Source organism: Apium graveolens, chromosome 4 (assembly GCF_009905375.1).
Source record: "Apium graveolens cultivar Ventura chromosome 4, ASM990537v1, whole genome shotgun sequence".
Classification (NCBI taxonomy): Eukaryota; Viridiplantae; Streptophyta; class Magnoliopsida; order Apiales; family Apiaceae; genus Apium; species Apium graveolens.
This window is the reverse complement of record NC_133650.1, coordinates 308,673,925-308,701,453: the sequence shown is the minus strand read 5'-3', so window position 1 is coordinate 308,701,453 and position 27,529 is coordinate 308,673,925. Positions and strand designations below refer to the sequence as shown.

The 27,529-nt window shown below is 34.6% G+C and overlaps 3 protein-coding genes across 4 annotated transcripts; 2 read left to right on the top strand and 1 right to left on the bottom strand.

Moving 5' to 3' along the window:
• Positions 1-5,987: 5,987 nt before the first annotated feature.
• LOC141721643 (myosin-2-like) lies at positions 5,988-19,405 on the top strand. The gene is made up of 24 exons (XM_074524642.1): positions 5,988-6,762; positions 8,801-8,902; positions 8,984-9,127; positions 9,215-9,365; positions 9,456-9,483; positions 9,581-9,749; positions 9,868-9,931; positions 10,074-10,087; positions 10,187-10,271; positions 11,268-11,371; positions 11,486-11,624; positions 12,903-13,021; positions 13,167-13,319; positions 13,391-13,480; positions 14,447-14,524; positions 14,840-14,998; positions 15,265-15,462; positions 15,749-15,954; positions 16,047-16,182; positions 16,722-16,851; positions 17,086-17,196; positions 17,292-17,407; positions 17,619-17,816; positions 18,408-19,405. Exons 1-24 carry the CDS (start codon positions 6,334-6,336, stop codon positions 18,762-18,764), a joined length of 3,480 nt encoding a protein of 1,159 aa, XP_074380743.1. The 5' UTR covers positions 5,988-6,333; the 3' UTR covers positions 18,765-19,405.
• Positions 19,220-21,125, bottom strand: LOC141721642 (chlorophyll a-b binding protein 13, chloroplastic). Its single transcript, XM_074524641.1, has 3 exons — positions 20,931-21,125; positions 19,981-20,142; positions 19,220-19,868 (listed from the first exon to the last, which is right to left on the bottom strand). Exons 1-3 carry the CDS (start codon positions 21,051-21,053, stop codon positions 19,359-19,361), a joined length of 795 nt encoding a protein of 264 aa, XP_074380742.1. The 5' UTR covers positions 21,054-21,125; the 3' UTR covers positions 19,220-19,358.
• Positions 21,126-22,062: 937 nt separating this feature from the next.
• LOC141717313 (uncharacterized) lies at positions 22,063-26,308 on the top strand. Of its 2 annotated transcripts, none has more exons than XM_074519396.1 (7): positions 22,063-22,288; positions 23,692-23,756; positions 23,899-23,928; positions 24,041-24,264; positions 24,343-24,908; positions 25,163-25,438; positions 25,974-26,308. In XM_074519396.1, exons 1-7 carry the CDS (start codon positions 22,184-22,186, stop codon positions 26,040-26,042), a joined length of 1,335 nt encoding a protein of 444 aa, XP_074375497.1. In that variant the 5' UTR covers positions 22,063-22,183; the 3' UTR covers positions 26,043-26,308. The 2 variants fall into 2 exon arrangements, with proteins under 2 accessions (XP_074375497.1, XP_074375498.1); XM_074519397.1 differs by having other exon boundaries at positions 24,346-24,908; positions 25,974-26,307.
• The last annotated feature ends 1,221 nt before the right edge of the window (positions 26,309-27,529 follow it).

Here is a 27,529-nt window from a genome sequence, read left to right as displayed (position 1 = left end):
ATCAATCTTGTACGATAAAGACATTGTTATATATATATATTGAATATATAACTACTTCACAAAAACATTGTTAATTCTTAAATCACATAAGCATATGAGAATTAACAATTAAATTAGGAGAAGGGTTTGAGAAAACAAACAGAGATTGGATTTAATCTCGAGTCCAGAAAACTGTCTCCTTAAAGCAGTTTCGCCCCGCACCATCCGTGTTTAGCGACCTGCTTCCCAGGATAAAACGAGATACTAGTATAATCGATAGATCGAATATACTCTCAGCGAACTTGAACTGAGCCCGAGAACTATCACCGGAATATTGGAAAAATTTAATACTAAAGAGACCGAGAATGAAAGAGATGACTCTTATTTCCTCGACTTAATAAAACTGGTGCCCTAAGACTCTATTTATAAAGAGAGGCTTGAAAGGACTTGTTTTTCTTTTCGATGTGGTACATGGTATTTATAAGAAAAACTAAGGAATAGGTTTGTGCTACTCTCGATGTGGTACAAAACCACTTTTCATATTAAAAGGTAAAACTTTGGAACATCAGTTCTCATTCACTTTTTACTCATTTTGAGCGTGTTAATATGCGTTGGAATCCCCTCGAAGAGAAGAATACGTTCCAATAAATACACACCACTAACACATAATGTGTCTCACTCATATAGAGTCTCAAAATGATTCACAACTTAGTCTAAAATACTAAGTTTGTCCAACACTAACTCCTGGTGATGAATAAAATGAATTTATCATGCACATATGTACTTATTCCAGCTATAAAGTATGTTGAATTTACACTTTTTCTCGAACAAACTCGAGTTTCCCGAACTCTAACCAAACACGAGTCAAACAGCAGTTCGTTCGTTAAGCTTAACGGATAAAAAAAATTGGGTCAAACTCTAGTTCGGTAGGCTGTCGAACCGAGTTTATCGAACTCGAGCGAGCTTAACGAACAGCTCGGTTCGTTTACAACCCTAAATGAAATGAGACTCAAATGAAATTACGAATGAATGAAATGTAAAACTAAAGAAATGAAATTTAATAGTTTGATAGAATGGAATGAGTTCTTTTGTTTCAAGGAAATAACATACTTTTTATTCGTGGCGGTATGACCAATTCATGCGAAAATTCATTCAATTACTAGTAAGTGAACACATTTTTAAACGTATTCAATTGAGATTTTAAAGAATATTTTTGAATTTTCAATGTTACGGGTATTTAATTTGGATTTCAAATTATTTTTTTTTCAACATCCATCATACACATTTCTATTTTTTCAATCACTGAAAGACTGATAAGATAACGAAAGGTCGTTCCATCCATTACAGGAGAATATGTTTCCTCATAATCAATGCCTGGTTTTTGCGAAAAAACTTAAGCAACTAAACATGCTTTGTATCTTACAATTTCATTTTTATCATTTCTCTTTCACACAAATACCCATTTGAAACCAACAGGTTTTGTCCATTCAGGGGTTCGGACTACAGGTCCAAACACTTTATGTTTATTAAGTGAGCTCAATTCATTTTCAATTGCTTCTTTCCACTTTGGCCAATCATTTCTACGTCGACATTCATCGACGGATTTTGGTTCAAGATCCTCATTTTCTGTCATTATATCGAGCGCTACATTATATGCAAAATTTTCGTCGACGGTAGTGTCATATCGGTTCCATATCTTTCCTGTGACAACATAATTAATCGAGATCTCTTCACTTTCAACATTTTCAGGTACCTGGTCCTCTTTTGAGGTTTCATCTATCGTGTCACAGGTCTCTCATCTCCACTTTTTACCCCTTTTATTTTTTGAGGGTTTTTATCTTTGGAACCGATCGGCCTACCTCGCTTCATGCGAGGTCCTGATTCACTTGCTTTGATTATTTGTCCTTCTGGGACTTCTATCTTTGCATGAGCATTTTCTACTGGTATGTGTGACTTAGTCACTCTATTTATATCAGTAAATGCATCAGGTAATTGATTTGCAATGCCTTGTAACTGAATTATTTTCTGAACTTCTAGTTCACATTGATTTGTACGAGGATCATAAATATTTAATGTTGATGCATTCCATGTAATTTCTTTTTCAAGCAGTTTTTTTCTCCCCCTGATTTTAAGATAATCTTGTTTTCTCCCCCTAATATTGGAAAAACTGTTTCATCAAAATGACAGTCAGCGTACCTTGTTGTAAATATATCACCGGTCAAAGGTTCGAGATACTTTATTATAAAGGGAGATTCATAACCGATGTATACCCCTAATTTTCTTTGGGGACCCATCTTTGTACGTTGTGGTGGAGCAATAGGGACATATACCGCACACCTGAAAGTCCTAAGATGGAAAATATTAGGCTCTCTTCCAGAGGCCAATTGTAAGGGAGAAAATTTATGATAACTTGTGAGTCTGATGCGTATAAGTGCTGCAACATGTAAAATAGCATGCCCCCAAACTGAAATTGGGAGATTTGTTCTCATAATTAAAGGTCTAGCAATCAATTGGAGTCTTTTAATAAATGATTCCGTAAGGCCATTTTGTGTGTGAACATGAGCAACCGGATGTTCAACTTTTATTCCAATTGACATACAATAATCACTAAATGCACGTGAAGTAAATTCCCCAGCATTATCTAAATGGATCGTGTAAATATTATGATTCGGGAACTGTGCTCTTAATCGCGTTATTTGTGCAAGTAGTCTCGCAAACGCCAGGTTACGAGACGATTATAAGCACACATGTGACCACCTTGTTGATGCATCAATTAGTACCATAAAATATTTAAATGGTCCACATGAAGGGTGAAAGGACCCACATATGTCACCCTGAATACGTTCCAAAAATCTCGGAGATTCAACTCCTATTTTTGTTGGAGAGGGCTTAATAATCAACTTAGTTTGAGAACAAGCAGCACAAGAGAATTCATTAGTCTGAAAAATCTTCTGATTGTTCAATGGATGCCCATTTGAGTTTTCAATAATTATCCGCATCATACTTGATCCCGGATGTCCCAACCGGTCATGCCAAATCATAAAATTATTTGTATCAATAAACTTCTGGTTTTTGATAGCATTTGCTTCAATAGTACGAATGTTTGTATAATATAATCCGGAAGTAAAGGCGGGTAGTTGTTCCTTGATACTTTTCCTACCCGAAATGATGCATGTGATATTAAGGAATTCTTTATTCACTTTAATCAATGTTTCGACATGATATCCATTTCTGTGAATATCTTTAAAACTTAATAAATTTCTTTGTGAGTTCGGAGAGAATAATGCATCATTTATAATAAATTTTGTTCCTTCAGGTAACAAAATATGAGCTCTTCCGGAGCCTTCGATTATACTTGTACTTCCGGAAATTGTATATACATTACTTTTATATTTTTGTAGATGAGTAAAATATTTTTCATTTTTAAAAATGGTGTGAGTAGTTGCACTATCCACAAGACAAATATCTTCGTTTATTTTGTGATCAATGTGAGAATGAGAAATATCCATAGCACTTCAAATAAAAGTACATAGAATTAGTAACTTAATAATAATCAATAAAATGTCTTACACATAATAAAAAAAACTTTCATCCAAACAATTATTTATATCATATTTGTATCATTCATATTGCCGCTTCCTTCAGGGATTTCGTAAAAATCAGGCGCATCTAAATGTGTCATGTCAGAGGGGTTGTACTCGGGTCCTTCATTCTGGAAAGCTAAATTTGCTTCAGTAATCTTCCTTTCTACTTCTAGGATGCTTTGTATAGGTCAGCTAAGTGCTTAGGCGTACGACATGTACGCGACCAATGACCCTTCATACCGCATCTATAACAAATATTCTCAACATTCTTTTGCCATCTCTTATCTTTCTCCACCTTTTCATCTTTTTCACAAATTTCGGGTTGTAATTTGATTTTCCTTGTTTACAAAGATAGTTGTTTCTTACTTGATTTCCTCGACTTCGTCCACGTCCACGCCCAAAACTATAAGTTGTCGCATTCACTTCAGGGAAAGGGCTAGAGCCAGGTGGGCGAGACTCATGATTTTTCATCAAAAGCTTGTTGTTTTATTCGGCAACAAAAAGACAAGAAATTAAATCTGAATATTTTGTAAAACCTTATTCACGATATTGTTGCTGGAGGAGTACATTCGATGCATGAAAAATTGAATAAGTTTTTTCTAACATGTCCGCGTCAATAATATTTTCTCCACATAATTTTAGATGAGAACTGATTTTAAAAAGCGCGGAGTTATATTCACTGACGGTTTTAAAAATCTTGAAGCCTCAAATGCATCCAATCATACTGAGCTTTTGGAAAAATCACAGTCTTTTGATGATCATATTTATCTTTCATAGTAAGATATTCAGTTTTAAGTCCTTCGTGGAGATGATGGCGGAGAAAAATCATCGCTTCTGCGCGGTTTGATTCAAATTCTTTGTTTCCCTCTTTAATGGTGTCTCCAAGACCTTGTGCGGCCAAATGAATTTCAATATCTAGTATCCATGATAAATAATTCTTTCCGGTGATATCAACAGCCTCAAATTTAAGTTTGGTGAAGTTTGCCTTTTTTAGAAAAATAATTACAAAATTATATTATTATTATTTCAAACATATATGTATATCTAATTTTACAAAAATAAAATTGTGATGTCTAAATACATGCATGTGAAGCTAAACAAATTATATATACTAGAAAACTTATAATTATCATTGATGTGGGTAGAATAAAATATTTCCAGAGATTACCATATAAACTTTTGATGCCTATTATATAACAGGTATCATATAATCCATAAACAACTTTTATCACTTGCATCCATGATTTAAAATGAAACTATATATTTACATAAATGCTTATAAACTAATAATTTTGTATATTTTGGGCACATTAAAACAACTAGTTTTGGTAATTAACTAATCTAACATATGATAAATCTTCTAGCTAGGTTTAATATTATGTACATATAAAACAAATTACAAGGCGGGACACATACATGTATTTTTTTCTTTTATTATATGTCCAGTGCAAAGAAGTATAATACCAAAAATAGACATATTCTGAATATATGTTTATGTAAAGACTAAAGATATTATAACAAATCAAGTTATCTTAACATGAAAGATTACATACCTTAGGTGAGATAAACAAAGAAGATATGTAGGTGACTTCTTGTACGGTAAGAGGCCTCCAAACTTTTTAAGCAAATCGTGCTGATAACGTATTATAAATATAGTAATAGATACACCAAGAGAAGAAGAGAGAATATATTATTTTCAAGTGAGTTTACAAGTTCCATTCAGATGACTATTTATAAGTGTAGGATATACAAGATACATGAACTTGATACATGAACTTGAGAAGTCAACAGACTCATATTTATGAAAGATTAAAAGATTAAACCTAGAATGTTCTATGATCATCCATTCACAATATCTAGAAAGTTCAAGGGACATCCATTCACAACAAAAATTGTTTAATTTGAAATTTACATTTTATGGTTTCTAAGGTTTAGGGCTAGCTTAAATTAGGGTTTAGGGCCCTAGAGCCTAAACCCTAAATCAGTATAATATTTATTAATTTTTTTTTTAATATTTCTAAAACCTAAAAAGGGATTGATGAATCCTGAATGTTAAAAATTGTTAAATTATGGTATACTCTTAAATTTTAAAAAAATTAAAGAAAAGGAAATATCGAAAACATACATTAAGTGATGTTTTCGGGCCCCTAAACTATACCTCAAACAAAGTTCAAAAAAATAAATAAAATAAAATATACAAAATGTTAGATGAACCAACGTGATGGCCTTGAAAAGTTAAAAAAAGAACAAAACGCTACATCTACATTGTGTAGCGTTTATAGGATGTAACGTGGTGAAATGTTATTTTGGGTTGTGGTGAAATGTTATTTTGGTTCATTATTCTCCGAAATCACATTTTGGACAATTTTAGACTGTGAAGTGAGATTTTGGTCTATTTCTCCCCAAATTGTTAATTACAAAAATTTGGTCATTTTTCTTTTTCATCCGATTTTACTCCATGAATATCTTTTGACGAAAACCTGAGATTGAAATTCCAATCAGCTTCGCCTATGAATCCTACTCATCCATCTTCAACAATTCAAAACAATCCGATTGTATACTCATATGCATGTATGTACAGATTCCTCCAGTTTCTGTAATGATCGGTACATATTAGGTGAACATGATACAATTTTACTGCATGCAATGTATTGAACATGTAATTTTGTACATGCATTGTCCATATGTGATCATAAACAGGGGTCTCAAATTCGATTTTCTGCAAGATCACATTCGAAATCATTGAAATTCACGACATAATATTGCAAACATGGAGAAAATGCACTCTGCAGCTCGCAGTTCGCTGGAGGAAATGCTTGATTCCCTCAAGCAAAGAGACGAGGAAGAGCATCCCAAGGACTTACCACCGGCATTGCCATCACGGCCTACGTCTAAGGCTCGTAGGCCATCTGTCGCTAAACGGTCATTGCCAGATAAGTTTAGTGTACCTGATATTAGTAAAAAGGTGAGAAAGAGAGAGATTAGAAGATCGTTAGGTGGTAGTTTTGGAGGCAGGAGATCTAAGGAAGCTAGACCGGATGAATCGCCTTATGCTTCTGTTATGTTATGTGATGTCAATTTCGAGGAGTATGTGGAGCATGATAATAAGGACAATGCTGGTTTTGCTGATGAATCTTCTCCATTGCCTAAGTTTAGAGATCCCGAGTTGAATGATAATCTTGGTTATTTCATCAGTAAGGTACGATTGTGCATATCTTTTTAAAGTTCATTGTTGAATTTTAGTTTGTTTAGTGATATGTGCTATGAATGAATTGTTTAGCTCTTACCTTTTACTAATTACAGTAAACAACTATGTACTGTTTATGACGTTTGTTTAGTGATATGTGTTATAAATGAATTGTTTAGCGCTTACCTTTTACTAATAACAGTGAGCAACTCTGTGTTGTTTATGACGTTTGTTTAGTGATATGTGTTATTAATGAATTGTTTAGCTCTTACCTTTTTTTTGTTGCTAAATCGCCTTACCTTTTACTAATTACAGTAAACAACTCTTTACTGTTTATGACGTTTGTTTAGTGATATGTGTTATAAATGAATTGTTTAGCTCTTACCTTTTACTAATTACAGTAAACAACTCTGTACTATTTATGACGTTTGTTTAGTGATATGTGTTATAAATGAATTGTTTAGCTCTTACCTTTTACTAATTACAGTAAACAACTCTGTACTGTTTATGACGTTTGTTTAGTGATATGTGTTATAAATGAATTGTTTAGCTCTTACCTTTTACTAATTACAGTAAACAACTCTGTACTGTTTATGACGTTTGTTTAGTGATATGTGTTATATATGAATTGTTTAGCTCTTACCTTTTACTAATTACAGTAAACAACTCTGGATTGTTTATGGCACTGATCAATTACGGCTAAAGCATGGATAAACATTTGAGAGAAAGGCTTAGTTTAGATGAATGAAATTGTAATCTCTTGGAAACTATTGTTGTGATCTCTGTTTCCGAGTGTTTTTTGTCTCGAAAATTTACAGACCAGGCTTTCTCTCTAAACTAATATCAACTGATTTTCAGGATACAGTCATAAGCCTTTTTAAGATACAGGGTTTCTCCAGTGGAAAGCCCCAATCCCTTCATTTTTTACTCTCGTTTATTTCTTTTCAATAAAACCCAATTTTTTTTGGGTATTTGTGTGTCTCTCCTCTTGGAGTGTGTATCTGTCTCTCCTTTTGGAGTGTTTGTTATGTTTTTGTTTAGTCATGCTTGAGTTAATCTGGCTACTTTGAAAATGATTTATGTGGTTTTGTGGGAGATCTGTTTTCCGTGCAATAAATTTGGGCTGGTGCCGATTATTACAAGAGCTTACTTTTCACAACTAAAATGTGTTCATCTTTTGAGATCTTTCACTCTCGGCTTGTCTATAGCTGGTTTTTGGCATGTAGATAGCTTGGGTGCTTCTGAACATTGGGCTACAGGTGGTGCGTATGTGAAGGTCATTTGTGATATTACTAGTTCCAGAATTGATGCATGTATGATCGATCAGGAAGCCATTTTAATCTTTTTTCATTCAAAGAATCGTGAGATTCATTATGTTAAACAGTCTGAAAACATAAGCGACTATTTGCTTAGCTCGTTTATTTGTTTAATCCTGACTGTGTTTTTTTCGATGGGAGTTTTGTTCCTATTGAAATTAAGTTGTAATTTTGGTTGATGCAATTTATAAAAAGCATTTTGTCAAAAAAAAAAAGATACAGGGTTGCATAATGCATTATAGCTTAAGATAAGCAATGACTATTTTTTAATTAGCAGTTGGATTTTGTTAAGATACTTTTGTAGGCAAGGAATGTGTTCATGTCAATTGTTTGGTTGGTTGCAATTAAAAGTTGAACATTGTTGTTACATATTGATTATCGAACAATTCCATTTTGCCTGTTTGTAGTGTTGGATTAGGATCCAACTGCATATACCTTTTGTTTGTTTAATACTTTAATCTATCTTAACTGTTAAGTGTATAATCATTATCATTATTGTATTTACAAATTTTCTTTGTATACAATTGATTTGCTCTGGGAGCGAAGTAATGAATAAGTAGATTTGTTTTTAAATTTCAAAATACTGCAAAGTAAAGAGTACATAAATGTCAATCTGGATTGTGCCTACTGTGTACATAATTAAATTAAACTTGTGTTGCTTAACAGACATCCTATAGGAAATTTATTTAAAAAATGAATTTCTTCATATACTCATTCAAGTTACTTTGTTTCAGAAACTCCGAGTTTGGTGTCAACTTAAAGATGGGCAGTGGGAATTAGGACAAATACAATCAACTTCTGCAGAAACAGCGTCTGTGTTGCTTGGGAATGGAAATGTGAGTTCATGCATGCCATGTTATAAGCTTGTAATATACTTGGTTAAATAATCGTGTTCTCTTCTACTGGTGTCTTTGTAGTTGGTGATAGCAAGTACCGGAGAACTGTTACCTGCAAATCCTGGTATCCTTGAGGGTGTAGATGATCTTATACAACTTAGTTATTTGAATGAGCCATCGGTTCTTCATAACCTTCACTTCAGATTTACTCATGATAAATTTTATGTATGTACATTTAATAGTTTTCACTTATCTGACAACTCATTTTCCCTTTCTGATTCTAAACCATGTTTTCGCCCCTCCCCCAAATAGAGTAAGGCTGGAACTGTTTTGATTGCAATCAATCCCTTTAAGAAGCTCAAACTTTACGGGAACGATTATGTCGCAGCTTACAGACAGAAACTTATGGACAGCCCTCATGTTTATGCCATAGCTGATACTGCCTATAACGAAATGATGAGAGGTTAGTGAAATCAGGTCTCAAAGACTTGGGGAATAGATTTATTGCATTCAATCTTCACTCTTACAGTATTTTTTGTTGTGAGACTTGCAGATGAAGTAAATCAATCACTAATAATAAGGTAGGTGGTTTTACTGAATGCTATGATTATTTATCTTAAGTTTTATTGGTTACATACGTGTTTCAATGATTAGAAAGCATTTCTATGAATTCTGTAGTGGGGAAAGTGGAGCAGGAAAAACCGAAACAGCAAAAATTGCTATGCAATACTTGGGGGCTCTTGGTGGTGGTAGTGGCGGTATGGAGCAGAAAATCCTTCAAACAAGTACTATACTAGAAGCATTTGGCAATGCAAAAACTTCCAGAAATGACAATTCTAGTCGATTTGTAAGCTTTCTTCGATCATTTCTTCCTTTTTTTTTAAAAAAAACTCCCGTATATTTAGGAACAGAGCCATAGCTGTGAAGTTTGTCTATACATCTTTAACTACTTTGATGCTAACCAGGGAAAACTAACAGAAATTTATTTTAGTGCTGTGGGGAAGATATGCGGTGCCAAAATTCAGACTTGTAAGTTTGATCTTAAAAATTGCGTTAACTTATGCAGCATATTTCGTTGGTCACCATTTGCTACCAGTAACTAAATCAACTGAATTGCTATGATGTTTGCATATGTAATCAAATATCAACGCTTACGCTAATTGGGGGATAGTTCTTCTTGAAAAGGCAAGTTACTTTAATGTTATATTAAATCAGTACTTTCTCTAATTTATATGTATTCCTATTATAAAAGAAATATATCTATTTGAAGCGTCTCTTGTGCAGTCGAGAGTGGTTCAGCTGGCACAAGGGGAGAGGTCATATCATATCTTCTACCAGATTTGTGCTGGGGCTTCATCTGCTCTTAGAGGTTGTTTATCTTCATTATCGGCTGATCTACAGTTAGCTGTGTGCATAACAAAGGAGCTCAACACCTGAGTAGTTCTAAGAGCATCTTTAATGGTGTGTGCCAAAAAGTACCAACTGTCATGTGGCATGGCATTGACCTCCTGTTGGCTCTCTAGTGCCAACTTTTGGCACTCTTTGGTACGGTGCCAAATTGCGAGACCAAATGTGACTAAAATAGTAATTAATTAATATTCTACATAAATTACGATGATTTATTAATATAAAAAGTAACTTTTAGGGTTGCCAATTATTGAAGCACTTTCTGAATGAAATGTGCCAAGAGTGATGTTGATGAGAGAAAAAGAAAGAAATTAATAGTTAGGATGATTTGAAAAAGGTGGCACCTTTCATGGGCGCCAGCCATTGAAGACACTCTGGTAAATTATTTTTCTCTTGTAAAATACACATGTCACTATAAGCATATCACAAATGTAATATTCTGAATTTCTAATAGATAAACCAGTATATGGTCATAAGGTTCAACAAATTCATTCCTAGCACCAAAGTGTATAAAATTCGAGGTCTTGCTAAATCACTGGTGCAATGGACATCATGTTGTGGTCTGGTATTGCCTATTGGAAGGGAAGGATAATTAGAACATGCCCCCATTTTCCCTCCATTTCCGATTTTAAAAAAATATTCACAGAATGAACAGAAAGTACAAGTATAAGTTTAGCTATATGCCAAGAGTCAAATGCTTACAAGATATCAGCATCTACCATTAATTTGTTTTTGGGATAGCATGTTAAAGTTGATTATATGGCTTTCATTTTGTTGCAATATTTGGAAGTTTGTAAGCTATTAGGGTGGAATCCTGCACTTTGCATCATTGCATTTCTGATGAATATTGTAGTTGTGAATCGTACATCTGGTTATAAGATGTATTCTGCATTCCATTGATTAATTGCAGACATATAATACTCTAACCTTCGACATGTTTACTTTTATTAAATAACAGAGATGTTGAACTTAAAAGCAGCAAGCGAGTACAAATATCTTAACCAAAGCAGCCAAATGGTAGTTGACAATGTCAATGATGCTGAGAAATTTACACAACTTATGGTAATATAAAAAGAATCATCAACAAAAATTAACGACTTGTCATTTATGGATATTACGTTTTTATATGTCTTGTATAATATTGGTATGTCATAATATTGTTTTATATTTCTTCAGGAAGCCCTGAACATGATTCACATGTCTGAAGAAGATCGACAACATGCTTTTGAAATGTTAGCAGCTGTATTATGGATGGGAAACATATCATTTCGGGTTGTTGAAAATGAAAATCACGTGGAGGTTTTGGATAATGAAGGTAAATTTCTCTATGCTAATTCTGTTTAATTTCACAATACTAGCACTCAGATATGTTTTGATGACAAGTTTCTGAACTTCTATTACTTGATCTTCTAGAGTTACTGCATTATAATTGAATAAAAATCTGCCATAAAGTAGTCTACGAAGCTAGGAAATAATCTTGATTCAACACAACTGATTACACCTCCAAAATCAGTGTTAACTTATTAAATCCAATCACTAACTAACAAGGAAATGGCACATACATATGGGTAAGCCGTAGGAAAATTACAGAAATTTAACAAGGATTTTGTTTTTGTCCTTACCAAGACCTGACAGATCCTTGTATATGCGGTGATAGCCAAATTTTGAGATGCACCATATACCTGACAGCTTCGGCACTCTGATTGATTACGATTTCAAATTGTTTTACATAAAATCTCAATCTGGCAGGCATTTCTGGTCATGTTTTTGAGATTTGAAATCGACGAGACATGGTGGTGAAAAAATATAATACACCTATTGATTTCCATGTCAGCAAGGTGCTATAAACTGTTTTATTGTAACATGATAACATTTACATTGACTCGTTTAGTTCCTCTCTTTATAATGTGGTTGCGTGTAAATAGACTTACTACTCCAAGAACAGTAGCATCACATATTTACACTCAACTATGTAAGCCTTTGTCTTTGTTTTACTACTATTCTGCGTCGAGTTTTATGCACTTACTCAGGCTGGCACTGGTGGCAAGTTACTGTTTTTTGTTCGGGTTTTAGTTTTTAATAAATAGTGCAATCTTCGACACTCGATGAACTTCTCTCCTCAACTTAGTCACCTAGACTAGTGTAAGAATACATTAAAGAAAGTGTGTGAAAGATTAGTACTAGTTAAATTGTTAGACAACAATTTTTACATAGTAAAAAATAATAGTACTTAATAAAAAAATTTCTCTAGACAAGCTATACTATTCCAGATCGAAAAACCATGGATTATTGTCCTCATACTTAATATTAACCTCAATCCAGCTAAGCTATGCACTGTAATAAATGACTGATTCGCTTGTGCAGGGGTCCTGGAATTTAGTTTTATCATAATTTGACTGCTTTATCTTATAAAGGGCTTGAGTTGTATAATACTAAACTTTAAAGTAGATAGCATCTCTGTGCATATTTCTAGTGAATCCACAAAGGAAATTATGTTAAGTTTTTTAAGAGTTTAATCTTTGCAATTGCTTTTGGAGTTTTGGTTTAGTTCTTGATTTAACATGTCACTACGGTGTTCACTCTTCTATTGCAGCATCCAAAAGGGTTGCTAATTTGCTCGGTTGCAGTTTAGAGGACCTCATTTTAGCTTTATCTACCCATAAAATCCAAGCTGGGAAGGAGACCGTTGCTAAGAAACTAACACTACAGCAGGTAGGTAAAGTTATGTGATGGCCATTGTCTCCATTTTTTAGTGCATGCCTGACAGGGGCACCTGCAACTCACTGTTAAAGGAATTTTTTTAGACATGACGCGTACATCATTACCTTCTCATGCTATAACATATATCTTTTTTTAGGCAATTGATGCAAGGGATGCACTGGCAAAATTTGTATATGCAAGCTTGTTTGAATGGCTTGTAGAGGAAATCAATAGGTCACTTGTGAAGGGCAAACGCCAAACTGGGAGATCCATAAGCATTCTAGATATCTATGGATTTGAGTCGTTTAAGGTAGATAATAAATATATTTGTTGATGTTTTATAGCATTTCACCTTTATGATGATATCATTTACTATTACAGAAAAATAGCTTTGAACAATTTTGTATAAACTATGCAAATGAGAGACTGCAGCAGCACTTCAATCGTCATCTCTTTAAACTTCAGCAAGAGGTGAGCTACCAGCTTATTACTGTTCAATTTTTAGAACTATCTGACAACGGGTTCTCTTCTTATCATTATTCACATCTTCATTGAAGTATATATAAAAACAAATACTCCCAGCTTGGACAGGATATTAATATTATAAAAAAAACCATCATAGACAATTAGACAGGATATTAAAATTATAAAAAAACCCAGTGGTATTAGTCTTAAGGTAGCTAGGACAATAAGAGGACCAAAACATATTATTTGAGTGAAAGACAGTAAAAAACAAACTCAAATAATTCAGAGGCCAAGATCAGGATATGAAATGACTTCCATTGAAAGGGCTTAAAGCTCAAGAGGTCCAGTTTCCAGTTGATGGTATTGATGACTCTGGTTATACTGAGGTAAATTTCTTTTCTAATATGAACACAATCAGCTCTGTCCGTAAATAAAATAGACCAGATTTTAAAGCATACTTTTTAGACATCACCAAGATAGCTGGAACTGCTAAACTATGGTAATTTATCCATGAGCATGGCTGCTCTAATTAAAACCGGTAGTGTGGTATCTAAAAATGAGTCTAAGCCAACCACCGAACAAAAGCAAACTTTAGAACATGTAACTCATGCACAGACAATAATAAAACCAGCAAATTTTCTACATTCTTTATCATATGAGTTCCTTATTCACCCTGTTATTAGTTTGGCAAAGGCCACTGCTTCCAACAGCCTGAACACCCAAGATTAGGGGCATTAGGAAGTGAAAAATTGAGGCTGTTTCTAAAATACCTTTCCTCTGCCCATGGTGGTTTGACAGAAGTAGTTGTCTATTGCAATTGGAAATATTACTTGACAATCTTGATGGAACTCCGACTTTTGAGCCAAAAATGGCAGGGACTGTGTAGATCGCAAAGATTTGTTCATGTCTAAAAAGTCTCTAGAGGTGGCAGTATTTGCAGTCCAACATGCTAACTTCCCAGTATTGCTTCAGGAGTATGAGTCCGATGGAATTGATTGGACAAAAGTGGAATTTGAGGACAACCAGGAGTGCTTGGATCTATTTGAGAAGGTAACTTAAGCTTGTGTATTTCATTCTTTAAGTGTTATCTTTGCAATTTTTATGTCATGGTGGAATCTTTCATGCCTTCTCTTGTTTCTTTTTTTCATTTTTAACTGTGAATTTAATTGTTTTTCGATAGCTTGCAAACTTTTGGTATTACAAAACATAATTTTCTTTTTGTTAGCTTTAAAAAGATATATGTTTTTCCCAATGATGAACTTGTTACATGCTGGACTGGATTATTTTCAGCTATCAAACATTACTGTTTGAGCATGTATTAAATTGTGATCATCTATCATCTGTTAGAACTTCTTTCACTTGCAGAAACCCATTGGATTAATATCTTTATTGGACGAGGAATCACATTTTCCCAATGGCAGTGATTTGACATTCGCCAATAAGCTCAAGGAGCACTTGGATGACACTCCTTGCTTTAAAGGAGAAAGAGGTGGAGCTTTCACTGTTCGCCACTACGCTGGAGAGGTTAGTTCAAGTACATGTTTTTTCTACAATTTTACTCTCGAAAATGCTAATATAGCGAATCAACGTTGACGGTGCACTAAATAGTACAAGGTCCTTGTAGATAATTATATATGATTCGTCCTTGATTCTTATGATTCTTATCAAATCAGGAACCTTTTCAAATAGAACAGAACTCTAAACGGTATTATCTTCCATATTGGTACAGGATATGACTTAAAATTTATTATTACAATCTTGTGTTTGAGTATCAATTGGAATTTTTGAAGGTTCTATACAACACTGCCGGTTTCTTGGAAAAGAACAGAGATCCATTGCAACCTGGTACCATAGAACTACTTTTATCGTGCAGTAGCCAGATGCCTCAATTGTTTGCCTCCATCATGCAAAATCAAACTCCGAAACAACCAAGTCATGGCTTGGGTGCCTCTGAGTTCCATAGACACAGTGTTGGAACGAAGTTCAAAGTAAGAAGTCTTTGTCAGTTTTACTAGTAGTAACATGAGTTGTGTTTCAGAGGACCAAGTCTACCTTGATATATATTCTGCTTTAAATCGTGTGAAGTAATTTGGATATTACACAAAGATGTCTGCTTGCACATAATGAATCCTAGATTGTGATATTCTAATGTAATCAACAAAGGAATAGTAGAAGGTTAGGCATTTGTCATTTAGCAGTTACAATAGCATTTTGGAGCCTTTTTTCTTTCGGAAATTGCAGTGTGATTATCCTATCAATCCTTCTTGCTTGCAGGGCCAATTGTTCAAATTGATGCAGAAGTTGGATAACTCTACACCACACTTCATTCGCTGTATTAAACCAAATTCTAAACAGATTCCTGGCTTATATGAAAAGCATCTCGTCTTAGAGCAACTACGTTGCTGTGGAGTTCTGGAGGTAGTCAGAATATCAAGATCTGGGTATCCTACTCGACTGACACATCAAGAATTTTCTGAAAGGTGAACTGCAATTACAGGGACCAGTGTGGTTTAAGTTAATTTTACTTCTCCTTTTAAATCGATAAACGTTTCTAATACTTGAGAATCTTAAGGTATGGCTTCCTTCTTTCGGAGTTTGGTGTCTCTCAGGATCCACTAAGTATATCAGCCTCCATTCTCCAGCAATTTGGAGTCCAGCCTGAAATGTATCAAGTTGGTTATACAAAGTTATATTTCCGCATTGGGCAGGTGAGTTTTATACACATGTTGGATTAGATGCATTTAGTATTACTTATATTGCCAAAAACGCGTAGATTAGATATGAAATCATCATTAAAACAGATGAGTCAAGTGAACAAGGAATAACGAACAAGGTCTCACTAACAAATGTCAGCCAAAGCTTAATTCATCCAATTAAAGAAAAGCTTTTTTCTGGATAAACAGAAAGTAACAAGTCACAAAGAGTTTACCCAAAAGAACTCATCTGCTAGAATATGTAAAATTAAAATATTTAAATATGAGTAATTAAAATGAATTATGAAGTAAGAGAAGATGTAAAAGTAATTATCTGCATGTACCAAATATGAAACTCCCAAAGGATAAGATTCCAGAAATTTGTGATTTCCTAATTTACTTATTCCACTTCACCAAACATTCAACCGCTTTCAGTGAAATAAACTGAAAATAGTCCTCATAGATTCATGTCAAAAGTGCATCATGTTGCTCATATTTGAAATTACACGCTACTTTAATAAATTATTACAGTGACGTGCTATCTGGCCTAATAGATTGGGGCATTAGAGGATACTAGAAAACGAATTTTACAAGGCACACTTAAGGTGCAGAAATACTTTCGTCGTCATCTGGCTCGTCGTGACTTCAAGGAATTGAAGAAAGCGACGATTACACTGCAATCATGTAAGAATTACATTTTTTTTTTGTTTTGTTGGATGAAGATACCCTTATAACTAATTAAGTTGTCTGTTATCAGATATATATTTATGTATTGGTATGAAAAAAAAAGAATGACATTTTGTTGATTTGTAATTTATATTCTAAAGTTTACACGGAAATATTTTATATCCCACTGCTCTCCATTTTTATACAGAAATAAAGTGCTTGAATTTATAGCTGATTAACATGTTTCTGCAGTTGCGCGTGCTGATATTGTTAGAAGGCAATACAGTATTATGATAAATTTGAGGCAGCAAGTTGCAAAAAGACTTAATGACGAACTGAGTGCTGCTCTTATATTCCAATCTGGTATGATTTATCCTACAAGTTGTTTAATGCCTTATTAACATGTTATTATAGTCATTGTTATTGCTATAAAGCCGCGGTTATTGTTAATTTTTCAGTAATACGTGGGCTGTTAGTCCGAAAGCATTTTAATCGCTTGCAGAATTTGACAAGATCAAATTATGATAGTTCAGACTCTAGGGGCATCCAGGACCTGATGAATTCTACAGTCAAGGTACATTAAGATAGTAGATATTGTTTCTGTACCTTCTTGGTGTTTTGTTGCCATTTGGTTGTATTTTCTTTTTCCTTTGACAAAAGGAAAAAACTTGTTTCAAATCACTTAGTGTTTTAGACACAACAGTGAGATTTCTTGTGTAGTTTCTTCTTAATTACATCTGTACACTGAAGATTGTGACAGACACCCTCCTTTGATGCTTCAACAGAGTAACCTAAATTGGCCTTCACCTGTACAAGTGCTTCAAAAGCGGGTTTTAGAGGCAGAAGCTGCCATTAGAAAACAGGAACAGGAAAAAACAGAACTCAGGGTCCACGTAGAACAATATGAATCTCGATTGTTGGAATACCAAGAGAAGGTGAGAGAAATGGAGGAGATGTGGGAAGCGAAGATAATGTCCTTGCAAGTAAGTTCAAATGCTCTAATGTAGATATGTTTTCATTATGTTCAAATTAAGAAATTGTATTGCTTAGAGATTCCAATAAGTCCATTTGAAAAATATTGTGAATGTGATAGTCAAAACCTAGTACTGCACAAAGCAGTCAACTAGTTGTGTTGCTGGTGCAAACATAAGTGAAATTGTTGATCTTTACATGATATATGTTGGCATGTTTGGAAAATCTCTTTGCTAAGAAATGAGCAGTAGATCCCCGTGTCATTGTCATTTGTTGAGAGAAAACTGAATGACTTCGCGTGTTTCTATGTCAATTGGCATAGGAACTTTAAGCCTTCAAGTTCTGGTTTCAGATTGACAATCTGACAGATCTGTGACTAGTGAAATTACTTCATGCATTGTCATAGAAATTAACTTCCTCCAAGTGGTCTGTTGATCATGTTGTCGGCTGCCTTTGCATGATTATCTTGTAATTTTACTACTACTTGAGAAACTGACTGACTTTTTGTTATGTGTGTAATGTTGTTTTGCTTGCTTAAAAACTTCTATTGTTGAAAGTAACTTTTCGAAGTTGATCCCTGGAACTCACTCTGACAAACACAGATGAGCCTTGCTGCTGCTAGAAAGGGTCTCGATAATGCTTCTGGTCAACCCAGTGGGAGCAAACCCGTCCGGTCAGAGAGTAACGCGATTGCAGTTAGCCATCTCACAAAAGAATTTGAGAACCAGTCACAGAACTTTGATAATCAAGCGCTTTCTATTGTTGAGGTTAATTCAGAATCAAAAAATCCTGATGAAGAGTTTCGGGCCCTGAAACAAAAATTTGATTCTTGGGAGAAAGACTACAAAGCTCGTTTGAGGGATACGAGGGCAAAACTGCAAAAGCAACAAGAAGCTGAAAGACATCACCACCACCACCACAAATGGTGGTGGTTACTGAGGAATGTCAAGTTTAAATAGAAGGGCCACAAAAGCAGCAATTGCATAGTTGTGTATGGATAGAGCAGAGCTTGATTCGTTATTTCAGGAAGAACTATAGTCGACATTCTGAAGCTTTAGCTGCTTTACCCCGAAAGCAGGACCGTTCTTGTCTTTCAACATGTATTAGCATTTTATAGTAGCATGAGCAAAGTTACATGGCTGATCAAGTGTGCGTAAGCAGAAAAGTTTGTTACGAAGCTGAGGAAAAATTGAACAGCCTATCATAGCGAAAGGGGAACAAGCTTGTATGCTTCTACTTTCTTCTTTCCTGAAGTTTTTCCCCCAGGGTTGTGAAAATATGATGTTTTTGTCATGTAAGAAATTGTTAAACAAGTAGTTGATGCTGAGATGTGGTAGAGAAATGTATATTTAGCCTCTCCTCTCTTACTTATGAACATGTTTAGATCAATTAAAGAAGCATGATTACCAAGATATAGCACAAAACAACACAAATTGCTTTGATAAATGTCAACAAAGAGCATAAACTGCCAACACATGGACTACAACAATTTACAAAATATTTTTCACTTGAGTCCATTGAAAACACAACACTGATTTAATACGAAGAAATATCTATGATCCGGGGACAAACTTAGTGGCATAAACCCAAGCATTGTTGGCCACAGGGTTGTCAAGGTGATCCAAAAGGTTCTCAAGTGGACCTTTTCCAGTAACAATTGCTTGAACAAAGAAGCCAAACATAGAGAACATAGCCAATCTTCCATTCTTGATTTCCTTAACTTTAAGTTCTGCAAATGTGACTGGATCATCTGCAAGACCAAGGGGGTCGAAGTACTGTCCTCCGGGGTAGAGGTCATTGCCCTCTCCAACCTCGGGAAGGCCATTGATACGGAAACTCTCTACGAGTCCCATTAGGACTACTTGGAACCCGAGCACCGCAAGAATGCTCTGAGCATGTACAAGGTTTGGGTTGCCTAAGTAGTCTAGGCCACCTTCTGTGAAGATCTGAGAGCCTGCCTTGAACCAAACTGGCTCCTTAAAGTCTACTTTCACCCATTTTTCGAGGACTTCAGGGGTAATGCATCCGAATGCTCCAAGCATTGCCCACCGCCCGTGAATTACCTGATCACAAAATGCATCACTTTGTATTAGTTTCAAGATTTTCCATTTGTTTTGACAAGATTTTTGAAGGTTTTAGTACAAATGTGAAGAGACTTGGATATATTATTATTACCTCAAGGGCTCTGTTCTTGGCAAAGGCTTCAGGATCAGCAGATAAACCAGCAGTGTCCCAGCCATAATCACCTGGGAATTCTCCAGTCAAGTATGATGGAGTCTGAGCTGAAAATGGTCCCAAGTACTTCACTCTATCCGGTCCATACCACAACTCATTTCCCTGTTTACATCACAACAATCTTATTAAATTTTACGAGACGTCAAGTGTTCGAATTTATTCAACAAGATAGGCATGTGAGTACAATTAACTATAAAACAAGAAAAACGCACAACTCATTTCCCTGTTTACATCACAAAATAATATTATTAAATTTTACGTGATGTCAAGAGTTCGAATTTATTCAACAACAAGGTAGGCATGTGAGTACAATTAACTATAAAACAAGAAAAACGCACAACTCATTTCCCTGTTTACATCACAAAACAATATTATTAAACTTTACGAGATGTCAAGAGTTCGAATTTATTCAACAACAAGGTAGGCATGTGAGTGCAGTTAACTATAAAAAAAACGCATAACTCATTTCCCTGTTTACATTGCAAAACAATACTTTACGAGACGTCAAGAGTTCGAATTTATTCAACAACAAGATAGACATGTGAGTGCAGTTAACTATAGAAAAGAAAAACACACAACTCATTTCCCTGTTTACATCACAAAACAATATTATTAAACTTTACGAGACGTCAAGGGTTCGAAGGCATGTGAGTGAAGTTAACTATAAAAAAAGAAAAACGCACAACTCATTTCCCTGTTTCCGTTACAAAACAATATTATTAAATTTTACGAGATGTCAAGAGTTCATCTATAAAAAAGAAAAACCACACCTCATTTCCCTATTTATTACATCATAAACACTAAATATTAAAATTTACGGAAACTCGAGAATTCGAATATAGTCAAAAACAACAAGACAGGTGTGTAAGTGCGAGAAAAAGTAAGTATACCATGGTGAATTTTCCGGGGCCCATGGAGACAACATCTCTGAGAGGGTTAGCATTGGTAGTCTTGGTAAGACCCAAAAAAGGGGTGGCTCTAACAACAGTGCTGGAGCTTGCTGCCATTGCCATGTAATATTTAGTCTCTCTTGAGATATAATATTTTGAATAATGTGAAGAGCAATATGAAAAATGAATGAGAAGGTGGTGTGTATGTGTAGGCAGTGGAGGAGAAGCTACTTGTGGCTATAAATTTGCATGAAAATTGTGGTGAGTAATAATTTTGGAGATTCTAACTTGGACCAATCAGAAGACTAGAAAAGATTTTCTACATCTTCTTATGGTACCCCATCTATCAACAAATTTATCTACCAGCATCTTGTTAGTTTGGGGCTTTGGGCTATGGGCCAAACTAAATATTTGTATCAGATATTGTTAATAGCCAAGTTGGGCTAATATCAAAAATGGGCTTGCTAGGACTTATCAGAATGCATGGGCTCTGGGTAGAGGTGGCCATCCGTGCGGGTCGTGCGGGGCGGGCTATGTTTGTAACGGGTTGGGACCGAAAAATCTGAACACTGAACCGGCACTGGAAGCGAGCGAATCGGGTCGGGCTGTGTTTGAGCTTACAGAAGGTAACCCGACTTCGGCACTGAGCTCGTGTGCGTGTCAGGCAGTTCACGGGCTGCAGGCACACGGGCTGGCACGCAGGTTGTAAATTGTAAATTGCATGAAAATGAATTTTGGTAGCCTTGGCCACGAAGGTTGCGCAGTATTTGAGCTCTTGTATCTTTTATGGGAGACCAGTAATTCGACAACCGGGCGTGTGTGAGTGTTTTTAATTAATAAAAAAAATTGGTAGCTTTGTCGTGTAACTCTATTCTAAAAATTGGTCGATTAAACAGTAAACCGTATGCTCCGTCTTGATTGAGAATAAAATGGATTACAAAGCGGTTGTTTTAAAAATTAGGAAAAAATCGGGAAATTTTGTGATTAAATCGATTAAAAATCAGAAAAATAAAATAAAATATATGTGGCCAAAATTTGTTAGCAACCAAGCTGGGCCTAAATAATGAATGGGCTTGGGAAAATAATGAAAAATCCATTGATTTAACAGAAACCCAAATGATAAACGACGTCGTATATGAATAGGTGTTCGGAAACAGAAAAGGGGGGAAATGGAGGAACAGGTGATATTCATTTCATTTTGACATTGAATTGAAACTTTTCAATCGTCCTTCTTCTTGTGTTTCGTCTTCTCAATGCCGCTCTCCAAGAAATCAAAAGCAGCAGTAGCAGCTATATCTGTTACAAATAAGCAACGAGATGTATGTATTAAATCTCCTTTGGATCACTGGTCTTTTCTGGTACTCTCTCTCTCTCTCTCTCTCTCTCTCTCTCTCTCTCTCTCTCCCCCCCCTCTCTCCCTCTCTCCCCCTCTCTCTCTCGCTCTCTCCCTCCCTCTCTCTCTCTCCCCTCTCTCTCCCTCTCTCTCTCCCCTATCTCTCTCCCTCTCTCTCCCAATCTATGTATACATATTTGTTTATATATTTAACGAATAATTGATTTGTATGGAATCAGTAATCTCTCTCTCTCAATTTCCGTCAATTCGTATTTGTATGCGTATATATGTATCTCTACAAAGCGGCACTGTGATTTGGATTCTAATTGCTCTGAATTGAAAGAATAGATGTAATGCGTAGATTATTATAGCATCATACATGTTTTCTTCGATTTGTTGTGTATATATAGAGTATAGATTATTGTATTAGATCTACACGGACAGGTTGTAGCAGTAAGCTAATTGTGCTGTATCACATTGTTTTACCTCCCTTCGGTTTCTGGTTTTAATCTTCAATAATACGTGATCATTCGTTAATTACGCATGTTCTGGATTGAGATCGATTGTCGTCATATTTAGCCTGGAGGAGGAGGTTGTACATTATTCTTTTAAAGTTGTTAAGTTTCACTTTCACTTTAGATACGTGCTAGATTGATCTATTATGCAAACACTTGCTAGGTTTTGAATTACGTTCTAGATTGATCTATTATGCAAACACTCGCTAGGTTTTGAATTGCATTCTAGATTGATCTATTCTGTCCCTGTACATTTCGGTTTAGAGTCTTATCATATTTGGCTCTTACTTAGTACTACTTAAAGTTAGTTTTAATCTACAAGTAGAACAATATTTTCTTTTTAAGCTATAAAGTCAACCAAAATCCTACTATAACTCAATATTTCAAAATTCAGGTACCTCTTTCAAACTTTAATGAAGTAAAGCTTATAAGTCCGTTTTAAGTCAAAGTCAGCTGTTAAGATACTAATTATAAGAGGCTTGGTTGTTATGTTCTAACATGTGTGTTCTGTTGTTTTTATTATTCCTTAGTTTGAACTCGGTATATCATTATGGTTCCGTAGCTTAGATTTAATTAATTATTTTATATAGTTCACAAATTTGGAGTTACGCGTAGCAACTATTGATTAAGCACCGTGTCTTGATGCATTGATGATTTGTGGATCATGTTCTCTATGTTAAGCATTGTTGTTTCTTGTATAATGCCACGTCTTCTTTTTCCCTCTTTAGTTATTGCTTGTTATTGCTAGCTTTTACCATTCTGCTTTGCAGTCTTAACAACTTAATGTCAATTGTATCTCTAAAAAACTATTGTAATGTTGATTAAGATCTCCTCATGTTTTGAATGGTTTCAGGTTGATCGTATCCTGCATTCCATTACATTTAACAATTTTGGCCTTTTTTGATGCCTGTAGGATGAAATTGAAGCTCCAATGTGGGTAGATCTTAACTTTGAAGTTACAGGGACTTTGCATGAAAAGTTAGTCTCTGTACCATCAATGATAAATTTATGTTAGACTCCATTGATTTTTAGTCAGTTATAGATATTGAATAAATAAATGTTGACTCCATTGATTTTTAGTCAGTTATAAATATTGAATATTTTGTTGCTTACTCTGCAGTGATGATGAATGGTTCCTGATGACACACCAGTAAGTTCTTAAAATCAATTATCAATTCTTAAATTTTCCCTACTATGTCATTCTACATGTGGTCCTAATCGCCGTTGTACCTTCAATAATAAAAGTGCTAACCATAATTCAGGTTCCACCAATGTTCTTCACGCCAGTTAATCTCTGCATTTTCTCATCCCGGCGAGGTTTGCATAAACTCTGTATCTGGAAGACAAGAACCTTGTTCACCAAAGCTACCATCTTCAGTCTCAAAGTCAAGAGGAAAGCATTACAAACGTATAGTATGGCCACAGAGCAAGTGCACAATTGCAAATAAGCAGCATCCAGTGAAGAGCATAAGCAGTAAATTGTCAGGTATCGCTCCAGAAGATGTGAAAAAACTTAATTCTCGACTAGAAATCGATTTGGTAACAAAATGTGATCTTTTGCCAGCAGGTGTAGATTGTGAAAACAATATAACTGAAACTGCTGGATCAAGTACATCCACAATGACTACAGGTTTTCGTCACAGGAAAACTTTTTCAGGTGCTACCGTTTCTAGGGAAGGTGAAAATAATTCAATAAGCACCATTACATCTGAAAGCACCACGCGCAATGAGAAATCACTTGAAGTAGCTAAACAAGTCAGTGACCAACCAAGTAAACTCTTGTCTTCTCTAAGGACTAGTCTTAGAAAAAGTTGTGGTACAAGACCAGCGGCAAGGACAGATATTAACAGAGTGAGAAGGTCTGTGGGCACCAAATCTTCCTCAAGTAAATCTAGTGTAAGTTCCTCTTCACACCCTGGTCATGATGTTAATAACATGACATCTAGAGGAAAACTGCATTATGAGAAGACTCCAGATAGTAGAAATGCTATGGGAATCTACCAAGCTCCAAAGAACATATTGAAAGGTCCAAACCTGTCAAAAGCGTCTCCAGTTCAGAAAATACGTTGCGGTCCTCAACAGAAGATTGATGTTCGGAAGTCCATCAACCAAGAAAATTCAAAAGCAAAGGTGAAAAGCTACAACTAATAACTCGTTATTTATTGCTAAATGAAACGTGTGATAGGCTTTTAAACATCATAAACTCTTATAGTCGGTTCTAATTTTTTAGTCTATAATTCCATGGATAATACATCTATTAAAGCCACATTTCAAGCTATGTCCTTTCACTTATTAATCATTATCATTCTTAATTTTGCTTCTTATCAAGTGCATTTAGTTTAATAAATGCATCATGATTTTTGAACCATTCTTATATAATACAGGTTGAAAGTCGTCCTGTACGTCCAAAAGTTTTATTGCCTCAGAGGATACTTGGATCAGATATCTCCTTTGCTACTAAAACTAAGGGCAAAGTTCAAGTCAGTGAGCAACGTAAGAGATGTCCCGGTGCTGGTAAAGAAAATGGTTTAGAAACAATGACAACAAGAAAGAATTCATTGGCAAGAGGGAACGTATCCGAAGTCAAGGTGCAGGTTCTAAAATCAACAAAGGAAAGAAATCCAGTAAAGAAAGATGTTGGAAAACATGCTTGCGTGAAGGTATTAATTTTTATCATCAACTGGGGTTGGCCATTTTATTTAGCTTGTCTAAAATAACCTAAAGCCACAAAGTGTGTTGTCTCTTCGACCCTTTATCATAGTACATCTTAATTTTGTTGTTACTATGGAAAGTCCAATAAAAAAGTTGACTTTCGATGTATGGGAAGCATCATACTATAGAAATCAAATTGCTTTTTACCCCTTTGATCCAAAGATAAAAAAGAAACTAATTCTGATGTCGGATAATTTTAAACTTTTGGCTTACAGTAGCAAGCTTCATGTTAACTGTATCCATTTGTCATTCTTTGTATTTTTATATATGCATCAGTGGTTTTTGAGGGATGTCAAAATTATTATTCATGCTGTAACTTTATCATTTTTAGACTGGAGCTTTTAACTCATTGTCTTCATTGCAGTCTACTTTTCTTTTTTGAGTAGATTGTGATCGTAGCCTAATGTTGTTCTATTGAGAAAATATTCATTCTACAATATGGATTTAACCTGTGATCTTTCTTTTCTATGGGGTTTCTTGCAGAAGAATGCCAGTTGTCGAAGTGGTCAAGGAACATCTGCAGGCATGGTTCAGAAGCTTTACTTGCGGTAGGAACCAAGCATTCCCTTGTGTGTAAATAGAGCAGACTTTCTATTGTCGATTCCCTTTATTCTGGACGGGGTAACAAATCACAAATGTTCATCTTTCTAGTTCAGACTTGTATGGTATAAACTCCTGAAACAAAATATGATGCATTTTTTTAATGCGTGATACGTACTATGTTTGTTCAAGTATAACCTACATTTACTCAACTGAAGGATACAAAGTTTACTCGAACTCGGTAGTGTAACTACTAGTAAACATTCTGGAAAAAGAACATCCGTTTTTATTATAAGAATGGATTTTTTCTGTGTGCTATGCTAAGAGTTAGTGTTTGATGAGATGTCCACGAAATATTGGTGGTAAATTCGTTAATAATGATAGACGGCTGTACAAAAATTTTCACCAATAAAATTTTTATAACTTATTAAACACACTTTCTTAACATGTGACTATGGACACACATAACAAACGTTATAAGAATTAGTTTCTTCCAGGTGTGTCAACTTCAAATTTCAAAAATCAATTATGAAAAGGCTCTTCAATTGATTTTACTATTTTTCTTGAAAATATTAAATACGCTAAAAGGAATACTTTTTTAAAGACATGTCATTTGAAGTCTTATATCTTAATATCGTTAGAAATTTATATGTAACCTGATTAAATATTTTAATGTATATAAATATATAAGCTTTATGAAATAAAATATTTAGTAATTATTGATGTACAGTTAAATCTTGATTATTACATAATCGATAAAGTAAATAGATAAAGTGTTGACCTTGATAAATAATATTTGGTTGGTGTCAACATAATTGAAGCATATTATCTTACCTTCGATAATAATATGTTTTATGGTCTCGAATCTGTAACTTTAAAGAGGTTCAAGTGAATCAAGTGAGATGGCTTTCATGTCCTCGTATTGTAATTCGATTTCTAAATGAAGTGAAAGGGCTCCCAAATAGATAGAAGAAGTGACTCACTGAGAATGCAATTATTTTGCTATAAAATGAATAATTATTAAACTCTGATTTTTTTTTTGTTATAGTTGTTGTGATTGCTTACTGTATTTCTTATTTTCTTAAAAAAAAATTATATTTTCAATTTATGGAACAAGTTAAGGAAAAAAGGGATAGCTAAATTTTGGTGTGTACTAATGAAAATTTCTGGAAGAAATTTTTTGCTATCACTTATGTGTTTAAAACTTAAATTTATGTTGGAAACATGAACTGTATTTAATAGGTCAAGAGGTTGATATAGGTGTATCCATTAATGTATCTCATTAATCAATGAAAAAATAAGACCGTCAGTTTAAATTAAAGAAGGGTATAAATGGAATTAACTTGATAAAAATGGAAATACAGAAGAATTTTGGGACAAATAAAAATAGTAAGGTAGCCAGATAAAATGGGACGGAGAGAGTATTAGCTTGTACTTTATAAATAATTAAATATTCACTCTTAAGAAAACAATGTATATTCACCTCCAAAAATATTCTT